At 47.2% G+C, this 11,122-nt stretch overlaps 1 protein-coding gene across 2 annotated transcripts in view; it reads right to left on the bottom strand.

The window, feature by feature from the left end:
* The window catches only part of BFAR (bifunctional apoptosis regulator), a 14,214-nt gene extending 3,345 nt beyond the window's left edge, over positions 1–10,869 (bottom strand). The window contains exons 1-7 of one of the 2 annotated variants that reach the window (XM_081889262.1): positions 10,704–10,869; positions 8,662–8,720; positions 6,654–6,981; positions 5,213–5,414; positions 3,507–3,676; positions 2,994–3,138; positions 572–742 (exon numbers count right to left, since the gene is read on the bottom strand). In XM_081889262.1, coding sequence (XP_081745388.1) covers positions 572–742; positions 2,994–3,138; positions 3,507–3,676; positions 5,213–5,414; positions 6,654–6,913 — 948 coding nt within the window. In that variant the 5' untranslated portion in view covers positions 6,914–6,981; positions 8,662–8,720; positions 10,704–10,869. Of the gene's footprint in view, positions 1–571; positions 743–2,993; positions 3,139–3,506; positions 3,677–5,212; positions 5,415–6,653; positions 6,982–8,661; positions 8,721–10,680 lie in introns of both variants that reach the window. The other variant, XM_081889263.1, reaches the window with a different exon arrangement.
* Positions 10,870–11,122: the final 253 nt, after the last annotated feature.

An 11,122-nucleotide genomic window follows, 5' to 3' on the forward strand; every position in this document is an offset into this window, starting at 1 on the left:
ACGGAATCCGTCTGTTCGACTTCCAAAACGTTCAGGAACCAAAGCACAGCTTCTGATTGGCTGCAGGAAGCTCCTGCAGCCAATCAGTAGCCAGGGAAGCCGCACCAGACGTCTGGCTTCTGAAAATCATTCGAACACTTATTTCTGGGTTTCGATCGTTCGGGAGCCGATTTGTTTGGGAACCAAGGCGTTTGAGATCCAAGTTATGAATGTAATAGTGTTTTGTAAGAATCATGAGTACTCTATTTTATATTTTTCTTTATTATTATTTTTGAAATATTTCTTTTTGTTATCTTTTTATAAATGTGTTTGGATTCTAGAGCCCAATGTGTTAAAAACCTTCAAAAAATTGTTAAATAAAAGGAAATACAAAAGCCCTTGGCTTGCTGCCCCCATGATGTTTGCCCCATTTTTGCTCCTGGGGCCATTTCTCACAGGGCTTTTAGCGAGAGACGCTGATCTGCAGCCTCAAAGCATTCTGCACTGCTGCCCCCACAAAACCCCTTCCCACTTTTTTGGTGTTCGGGAGGGGGGCATGTTCCCAAGGCGGACGTCTCCTGCTCCTACTTACTAGCAGCTTTGTGAGAATGTCCTCCAGCTCCTCCTCCTGCATGGGACAGATGGTGTGGAGGAAGGGGAGAAAGACGTCCGTGTAATCAAAGAGGTACAAGTAGAGCATGGTGAGCCGAGGGGAGCTCTTCAAGGCGTACAACAGGAACAGTGACTTCCCAGGATGCACCGCCTGGAATGTGAGGAAATGGAGAGACACGGGGGAGAGTCAGCCGTTAGCCAGAACACATGAATACACGAGGAACAGAAACGGAAGCAAGGGAGAGTGCAAAGGGTCTTCTGTGAAATGCAGCTTTGTCTCAACGACCTCTTCACCCTCTAGGCGTGTAACATAAGATCCGAGTCATACTAAGTAAGGGTCACATGAACCCTGCCTAAGTGGGGGAGAGGCTCTATCTTCTTCTGTTCTGGTGCTTCAGAGATCAGAAGCATCATTATGTGTTAGAATGATGTTGGTTTGGAAAATTAAGGGGTTTTTCAGCTGTAATGATTAAGTAAAAAGAAAAGAAGGGTTGAAAATTAAATGAAAATTAAGGGAGAGGATTTGCTGAATTAACAATTAGAAATTGGAATACAAAAAGGGGAGGTATGAGGAGGTCGGGGAAGTAAGTTATAAGAAAATAAGGGAATGAAACTTTACTTGTTTTTAAATAATTTTTAGTCCCAACAGGTCCCAACACCAACCCTCCATTTTCCACATCCCACCACTGAGAAAACTGTCGCACCTCGGAAATCGACTTCCAGAACGTTCAGAAACCAAAGCGGAGCTTCCTGCAGCCAATTGGAAGCCCTGTCAGTAGTTCAGGTTCCAAAGAACGTTTGCAAACCAGAACAATCACTTCCGGGTTCGCGGCGTTCAGGAGCCAAAATGTCCAAGTACCAAGGCATTCGAGACCCAAGTTACGACTGTACTCAGTTTCTATTCCTAAGTCAGTCCTGATCCACAAGAGGATCTTTGTGGTTATATCACGACTACTCAGCTTACTCGGGGATAAATTTTCAGGGATAAATTTTCAAAAACCTTTTGAAAACCTAAGAGCCCATTATCAACTGGTTCATCTCTGCTGGCATGCTTGGGGAGGGGAGAAAACCCTCTAGATGTTGAGACGGGATCTCCCCCTGGCAAAAGCCATGCTGATTCTACTTCCGCAAGGCTTGTTCCTCTTGCTTGGCAATTCTACCTGTTTAGTGGTTTCCCCACTACGGACGTTAAGCTAACCGGCCTTTCATTCCCCAGATCCCAATTATAAATTAGTTCCCTGTTATTAATCAGCAGGAGGGGATTTGCTCTGTAGATTTCTCCCTTCAGGCCAGCCCTGCATCAAGCAGCCCAGAGTAACTATGTAAGATATCATTAGAGTAGACAGTGGGGGGACGGGACTTGCCAGCAATAAATTGCACAATGGGGTGCACACTGTAGCATTTGCTCTCAGATGCAGGAAATTCCACATAAATTGGGGAGACTCCCTGCTCCTTGGTAAAATGGCTTCAAGCCAGGCTAAGATACTTTTATTTTATTTATGTATTTATTCCATTTCTATGGCACTTTTATCTTCCAAGGAGCTCAAGTTGGTGTTCATGGTTCTCCTCTTGGCCATTTCACCCTCACAACAACTCTGTGAGGTAGGTTAGGCTAAGAGATGGCGACTGGCCCAAGGTCACCCAATGAGCTTCATGGCTGAGCGGGGCTTTGAACCCTGGTCTCCCAGGTCCTAGTCCAACACTCAAACCATTACACCGCACTTGGGCGACACAGGCTGAAGACAGGATGGGGACCAGACTCAAGAGCAGGGCTGGGTCGCAGCAGGGATGCCGAGGATCAAGACACCACAGGGACAGAAGAGCACCGTATTTTTCGCTCCATAAGACACAACCCCCCCAAGGGGAAATGTGTGTGCGTCTTATGGAGCGAATGCAGGTGGGAGGCAGGCGGGAAAAGCCCCCAAGAGCCGCACACACGCTCCGTGCAGCTCTTGCAGGCTTTTCCCCAAGGAGGGAGAAGGGACTGACCGGCTGCGTCAGTCCCTTCCCCCAGCTCCCGGAAAAGCCCCCAAGAGCCGCACTCCCTTTCACTAGCTGCATGGAACATGTGTGTGGCTCTTGGGGGCTTTTCCCCTGAGGAGGGAGAAGGGCAGTCCGTCAGTGATGGGGCTGCCCTTCTCCCTCCTCAGGGGAAAAGCCTGCAAGTGCCACACACACGCTCCATGTGGCTCATGAAAGGGAGCGCTGAGCAGAGCCTGGGATGCATACAGGCTTTGCTCAGCGCTCCCTTTAAAAATATTTGTTTCCTTGCATTCCCCTTCTAAAAACTAGGTGCGCCTTATGGTCAGGTACGTCTTATGGAGCGAAAAATATGGTACTTTGCTGCAGGGGCTAAAGGTCTACGGCCACTGGAGGTGGGACTTCCTGTAACATCCTCTCACCTTATACTCCCAAAGGTTCTGCGGTGGTTTGACGCCCAACATCTTCACACGTTCCAGTTCCGTCATAATGGCTTTCCTGTGGCTACTGTTCTCTACATTGTAAGGAGCCTTTGAGAAGTCCTCATCCGTGAGCGTCAGCAGGAGCCTGCAAGACCAGGTGTTACTGTTACACGAAGGAAACGCCCTCAGCCCTGCTCCAAATGGTGCTGAACTACCAAGTCGAATATCACCATCAAGACAAGACGGGTCTGTGGATATTTGCACTGAGAGCAAAGCACATCTGCCTACTCTAGAGTTTAGACATGGTCCTAGCAAGATGACTAACAGGGAACTATTGCTAACAGCCACGCTACAGATTAAAAACTTACTTTGAACACAACAAGACTTTTGTTTTGTTTTGCCCCTGTGTTCACATCACCTGAGGAACACAAAACCTTTTATAAGCAAGGCACCAGGTACAATGAAGTTTCTCTCTCAATAATCTCAGAGCATCACCAAAGGGATCTTCCTCACCTCCCATTAACGCGCTCAAGTAAAAACCTCTCTTTGTAGAGGGAAGTCCAGGGTCCCAACTGCTCCAGCCAGTGTACCACCTCCCCAGCAGTCCATTTTGCAACGGGTTTGTGGACGAGGAGGTCATCTTCCGACTCCCGGCTGCTCCAGTGATAGCCGAGCAAAACTACCTAGAAAGCAGTGAAGAGGGTCCATGACGGGTTATACATAGCGGTGACTGGGGCGACTATAAAACATATTAAACATGTTTCAGATGTTTAATACAAGAGCAAAGCACCCAACGTGGCCCAAAGGATAGTGCTGGACTTGATTGATTGATTGATTGATTGATTTTAATTATATGCTGCTTTTCCATGATGAGGTGTGCCCAAAACAGCTTGCAGCAAACATTCAAAAGCATCAAAATAGAGAACACTGGAAATACAAATATTCTAAATATGGAGCAGTGAATTCAAAATTACAAAAATCAACAATTTAGCAAACACAGAATAATTTCAATATTACAACAAAACAAAAAACACACCACCCAACATAGGCTTAAGTACAGTTGTACCTTGGTTCTCAAATGCCTTGGTAGTCGTACGTTTTGGCTCCCGAACGCCGCAGACCCGGAAGTAAGTGTCCCGGTTTGCAAACGTTTTTTGGAAGCTGAATATCCAACGCGGTTTCTGCTTGACTGCAGGAAGCTCCTGCAGCCAATCGGAAGCCGTGCTTTGGTTTTCAAACGGTTTTGGGAGTCGAACAGACTCCCGGAATGAATTAAGTTTGAGAACCAAGGTACCACTGTACATAAATACAAAGCAAAAATGAACATTCCCCAACAGCTTGGAGGGGGAGATGACATACAGCTGGAAAGTCTGATAGCCAAGGACTTACTGGGCAACTCTGGGACAAGAACACCCTCCCATAACAGCATGGTGGAAGCGCTAGGGAATATATTATGGGAGCCCTGCAGCTGAAGCAAGCAGTAAGCTTCATGCACCATGTCAAACATTACTCTTCCCTCTGGGTACCTTTCCACTTTCTAGTCTCCAGCATTTTCTTTGGGGACGTCAGTCTGTAAGAGGGGGAAAGAGGTGGAAACCTACCTGGTGGCCACAGCCAAATGCCAGGCATCCCAGCTACTGAAGAAGGAAGGGCCAAAGCTCAGTGCTAGGGCATCTGCATTGTGTTTAGAAGGTCCCAGGTCCAATTCCCGGGGTCTCCAAATAGAGCTGGGAATGTCCCCAGTCTGAAACCCTGGAGATTCATGGCCAATCAGTGCAGACAAACTGAGCTGCATGGATCAATGGTCTGACTCAATATAAGGCAACTTGCAAAGGCAGACAAAAACCAAATCTAGTAGCTGCGAACCTCTATAGCAGCGGTTCTCAACCTGTGGGTCCCCAGATGTTGTTGGACTACAACTCCCATCACCCTTGAGCTCTGGCCTTGCTAGCTAGGTGTGATGGGAGTTGTAGTTCAACAACATCTGGGGACCCACAGGTTGAGAAAGGCTGCTCTATAGGCTTCCCTTCACCTTTCCTGCTCAAGGGAACTAAGATGGAGGGCAACAGGATGTCCTTTGAAATTTCTCTGAAGGGGCCCATTAAGTCAGGAGACTTGCTAAGTTTTCTGCAACTATACAACCAGCTCTTCAAAAACCCATCCTCAGCAAAGCCCTTCGTGTCCCACTAGCACAGGGCTTTTTAAAGGGGGAGACTTACAGCCACACAAGTTAGTGCTGTCAGCACGCCGGAGAAGAACCCCCCTCCTCGAGGATTAATTCGCCCCGCCGTTGGAGCTGCAGAGGTCTGATCACTCCCGTATTTCTGAAAGGCGGCGAGGCTGAGGGACGCGTCGCTGTTCTGCTGTATGTCGTCCTTCCGTTGCTCGATAGCATCTGGAAACAGTTTTTCGATTGCATCCCTAGAAGAAGAGAGCGTTACTTTGCAAGACTTCTTCCTGCAGTTTGCGGCCAGGCTGTATCTGGAGAAAGGGCCTTCTCTGCACTGAGGAAAGAATGCTGGACTGGGGAGACCTGAGTCCAGCTCATTGGTCATGAAGTTTGCTAGCTGTCCGCGGGCCAAATGTACTCTCTTCTCAGCCTTACAGGACTGATAAATGAGCTACCATGAGCTCCACGGAGGATGAGCTGGGTACAAACAGGTGATAACCGTAAGCCGTTCTGCTGGCTAAACCCTTTTAACCGGGGGGGGGGAGGGGGGATCTTTTATAACCACATTATCTCACGGACAGGATTCCCAGGGTGCCTGTGGTGGGCGGAGCTAGAAGCAGAAGGGGGAGGTGCAACTGATGTCAATCTCACCTGCAGACGGGAGGCTGCATTCCAGCTATGCAAAACACACACCCCTCCGTTCAGGGAAGTAAGAGATACCATCACCTTTCAAGGACACATTCTAGCCACACAAAAATGTCTCAAAGAGGGCAGAGGGTGTGATGTGGGGAGAGGCCTGGAGGAGAACATCTGGCTATTAGCCTGGAATTCCTCCTCCAGTGGTTTGAACTGAAACAGCCGCGGAGAGCACCAAGAGAGCTCTACAGTCGTCTTTCTACCCCAGGGAAGACTCATGCAATACTGAAACGCCGAGACCAACAGTGGAGGGCATTTAGAGGATCTAAGAAGCCAGCCTTTCCCAAACCATGGCATTAAGAACAGCAAAAGTAGAGAATATATATATATATATACAAGTTGTGTGCCTTTGTTTCTCAATTTACATAGTTTTGTATGTATTGTGGCATCTATGCACTGTGACTTGCTGTTTTTACTAATTACAGTTTAGCAAACATTTATCGTAATTGTTAGCAGCGAATTTCTATCCAATGATAGTTTGCTGACATTTAATTTCATCATGTGATATTCTAATAGATTATTGAGTACTGCTTTAAGTTGTTTATTTTAAAGTCATGTTTTTAGTATGGCTTTTTTTGCATTGGATCAGATTGTTATAAGGTGTATGATTTTTGTTATTTCTTCAGCTTGCAGACCACCTTGCCTATAGTAATATATACATGAAAAGTGAAATGAAAAATGAAATTAAAAGTATGAAAATCGTAGGACCAACAGTTCTTACTTAAAGGGCAGACTAACACATCTCAACCATTGTATGAAAACCACATATCACAGTCCTCGACTGCTACAATCACCTGAGAAGAATGTTGACTTTGGGGAATCCTTCCCATTTCCCCCTGCATTCTGGACACTCGTTCTTCTTGGAAGACGTCCACCATAACGCCAAGCAATGCCTGCAGAAGCTGTGCCCACAGTTCAAGGTGGTAGGATTGACGAGAATATCATAGCAGCAATGGCAAGAGAATTCGCTGACTGATATCCGCCGGCTGACCCCGGGAGAAGCAGCTGTCTGAACTTCCAGCCTCTCCGACGGCCACGTCAAACCCTCCTCCATGTCCTCTTTGTGCCTGCAGCAGCCAGCACAATGCCCGCGCGTCCCTAGATCTTGAAGCAGGCCACAAGCTATGGGAAGAGAGTGAGCCCGTTATGTTTCTCTGTGAACACAATCCAATGTGTAAAGAAAAATGCATTGTTAATGCAATGAGATAGCTTGTTGTTGTTGTTTATTAAATCTGTGTATTGCCCTTCATCCAAAGATCAAAGGGTGGTTCACAGCATAAAAATACAAAACGAGAACACAACACATAACAAAACAAAAAGAAACCAATAACCCCATTCCCACAAGCTCATTTAAAAAGCCATAGACTATTAATCAGCCAAACACCGGGCTGAAGAGGAACGTTCTCGCCTGGCACCTAAAGATGCATAGTAAAGGTGGTGGGTGAGCCTCCCTGGGGAGAGAGTTCCCCAAAACGGGGAGCCACTACAGAAAAGGCCGGTCATCATGTTGCCACCCTCTGGACCTCTCGTGGGAGAGGCACACAAAAAGGGTCTCAGATGATAATTGCAGGGTCCATGTCAGTTCACTGGGGAGAGGCAGTTCTTGAGGTACTGTGGTATCGAGCTGTTTAAAGCATTATAGGTCAAAAACAGCACTTTGAATTGGGTCTAGAAACTAATTGGCAGTCAGTGTAGTCAGGCCAGAATCGGTGTAATATGCTCAAATCTTCTTGCGCAACCTGGCCGCTGAATTCTCCACCAGCTGAAGCTTCCAAACCGGCTTCAGAGGCAGTGCCACGTATAACACGTTGTGGTAATCTGACCTAGAGGTTACCAGAGTTCAGACAACAGAAGTTAGGCTATCCCTGTCCAGATAGAGGAGCAGCTGGGTCACCAGCCAAAGCTGTTGGACTCTGGACCACTGAGGCCACCTGAGCATCGAGCAACAGCAAAGAATCCAGGAGTCCTCCCAAGCTACGTACTCGCTCCTTCAGAGGGAGTGCAACCTCATCAACGGCAGGCAATCTCCCATCCATCTGGTCTAAGGAACCACCCACTAACGGTGCCTCCGTCTTCTCTGGATTGAGCTTCAATTTGCTAGCTCTCATCCAGACCATTATGGAGGCAAGACACTGGGCCAGCACTTCTACTGCCTCACCTGCAGATGTAAAGGAGATGCAGAGCAGTGTGTCGTCAGCATATTGCTGACCACGTACCCCAAAGCTCTGGATGACCCCACTTAGTGGTTTCATGTAGATGTTAAACAGCATAGGGGATAAAATTGAACACTGAGGAACCCCACACTGAAGGCTCCACAGGGCCAAAGAGCACAGCTGTAATGGGAGAGGCGATGTCTTCCAGTACTAGGTAACTCTGGAAAGGAATGTTGTCACAACAACAAAGGAATTAAGAGTGGACACAGGCTCTTAATTATCCAATGGAAGGAGTTAATAATGACTAGATCCTTTATTAAGTTATAATCTCTATAGTGAGGGAAGGAGGAGGCAAGAAAGGAAGATATGTTGACTTAGAGGGCTTTATGGGAACAAAAATTAGAAGAAACTCCTACCAATAGCCAATAGTACAGCACTTTCTAACCATTTAATTATATGCATTTAAAAACATTTCTATCCAAAGCATCATCAGATTATCAAGATTACCCAACAATAAGATGTCTGAACAGGACTGCTTAGGTTTCTCAACTGCCATCAAGGCAGGCCAATATAATTTCCCAGTTGTGCCAATGTTACCATCAAGTCTACATGCTTTCCTCCTAATGAAATACAGAATCACTCTACGTACCTGTGGTTGAATCCACATCTCACACAACTCTATTCCTACTAAGGGAAATTTCGTTGGTTCTAAAGGAAGAGATAAAACAGGTTGTTCACTTCAGCAAACAAAAAAACCTCTCTTTAGCTGCTGTAAAGAATATTGATCAACAAACCGGCAAAAAGTGTCTCTCGCACACTTTGGAACATGCAAGGGAAATCAAATTAAAAAGTTAATACAACTGCATGCCGAGAAAAGTTGCCTATATCTATATTCCTTTGCAGGAACAGACTCTAATATCCCCTTTAGAAAATGAAGTCAGAGGCCCCAGAAAGTTTGTTGTGTTTACTAACAAATCTGGTTTCTTCCTCCCATGGGCTTTATGTAGAATTGGGAAAGTATATTTTAATGCCATGCTTATAACACATGGGGGCGTGGCAGAGAGCAAATATGCTGTTTACATGTAGAAGGGTTACACAATCCACACAAACTGTTTGCCAATGGCTACTGCAAAACAAATGCAATCTACCTTTGGATATCACTTGCTGGGGGGGGGACAGCAGAGGGGGGCTGTTGCCTTCAGGCTGTGGGTACTTGAAAGGCAGCTTTTGGAAATGAAATGCGCAACTCCAGTACACAGGCCTACCTTATTATGAGATAGCAAGGAAACTTTTTGCTCTTCTGGGCCACAGGTGGGGAACCTGTAGGATTCCAGCTGCTGTTGGACTGCAACTCCCATCATCCCTGACCATTCCGGATGTGGCTGATGGGATTTCAAGAGTCCAACAACATCTGGAACCTTCCCTTCCTCTGGATTAAGATAGCTTAATCCTGAATTAAGTTAAGATAGCAAATGAAGCCTCCATGCACAAGGACAGTCAAAAGTACCAAACGCTGGAAACAAAAAACAGTGGAAGGTTGCCGCCTTCCACGCCTCCTCATGAACATCCCAGAAGAATCTGCCAACAATTATTGGAGGCGGTTTGCTGGGTAGGTTAGGCACACTTTGGACTGGCCCAGCAAATTTTGCAGTTTCCACACACATACTGCCTCATGAAACCTGGGACCTGTAGTTTAAGGGAACTGTAGTTTTGTGAGCGGAGGTTTGGGGGGGTTGCCTTAAACTTACTGTGCGTATGCAGCCCTCCCTTTACAAACTTGTCTGGCACCAACACTGCTGTCGTTCTGGCACCCTTCAAACCTATTTGTTTGCTTAGTTTAAACGCTTTAAAAATTTGGTTTGCACCCTGCTTTGCTGATTTTTAAAACTGCCTCTTTTTAAAGAGCTCGGTTACCGTTTTAATTGTTTTAAAATTTGCCACTTATTTTGTGCGTGCGTGTTGTGCCTCAACGTGCCCTGCCCTCATATAAGTGCCCTTAGCCTGAGAGGAATCTCTCCACCTGCGCAGGAACCTTTAAATCTCTGGGTCGTCATCCTCTTCCTCCTCCTCCCTGCCTCTGAACTCTCACCCTGCCTGAAGGGGTCGCCCAGAGGGTGGGGGGAGAGCTGCAGGGAGAGAGGAAAGCTCATTTCCTCCCCACACTCTACCTGAGGGTGGGCTGCTTGCTGGCAAACCTCCCATGTCATCTCTCACCACCACCACACATTATTATTATTATTATTATTATTATTATTATTATTATTATTATTATTTTATCATCATCATCATTAGGTTATCTCCAACGTTGTGCTCCTTAAAGTTAGAATCACAGAATTATAGAGTTGGAAGGGAATTTCCATGTAGAATCATAGAGTTCAAGCTGATTTGATTTCAACGGGTCTACTCCGAGTATAACTTACTTCTACACAACCCAGAAACGTGGTATATTATAATATCATCATCATTTCTGGGTTCTGCCCATGTAGGCCTTACACACCGCAGGCCCGTCGAAATGAACGAACCTTAGTCCCTCCTCCCCTTACTTTCAACGGGTCTACTCCGAGTAAAACAACCTCCACTGACAACAGCAGCAGCAGCAGCCGCTCCGGCCTTTCCCTCCCCCGCCCCCTGACCCCTTTGGGGAGAAGGGGGTCCGCGCCCCTCCGACTCCCACCTCCTCCTCTTCCTCACCCAGCTTGACAGCGGCGGCATCTCCGTCTCCTCAGCTGAGCCCCGCCGGGATCCGCTTCTGGGCGCGCATGCGTGGTGACGCCCGATGCCCCCTCTTTGGCTGACGTCTCACTTACGCACGGGCGCCTCTTTGTCGCCGAGAGTGCAGCGCCGACCTGTACACAAACTGGAGGGGCGTGGTCGAAATCCCGGAACCAACGGCGGGAACTTCCGGTTCACCTCGGCGGCCATCTTTGACCGACGCGGCTTACTAAAAGTCCTCACCTGCGTCTTGAGCATAGATAGGAGGAAGTCCTAGAGCGGCACCTTCCTTTTCCGGGGAATCAGATTTCCGGTAGTCCCTCCCCCCTGCGCCATGTTTGAAGTGGGCAAATGCTCCCCAAAGGGAGGGCGCCCTACCTTCCGCGTAGCTTGCGATT

This window comes from Podarcis melisellensis (assembly GCF_964234715.1).
Source record: "Podarcis melisellensis genome assembly, chromosome: 14".
In the NCBI taxonomy this organism is placed as follows: Eukaryota; Metazoa; Chordata; class Lepidosauria; order Squamata; family Lacertidae; genus Podarcis; species Podarcis melisellensis.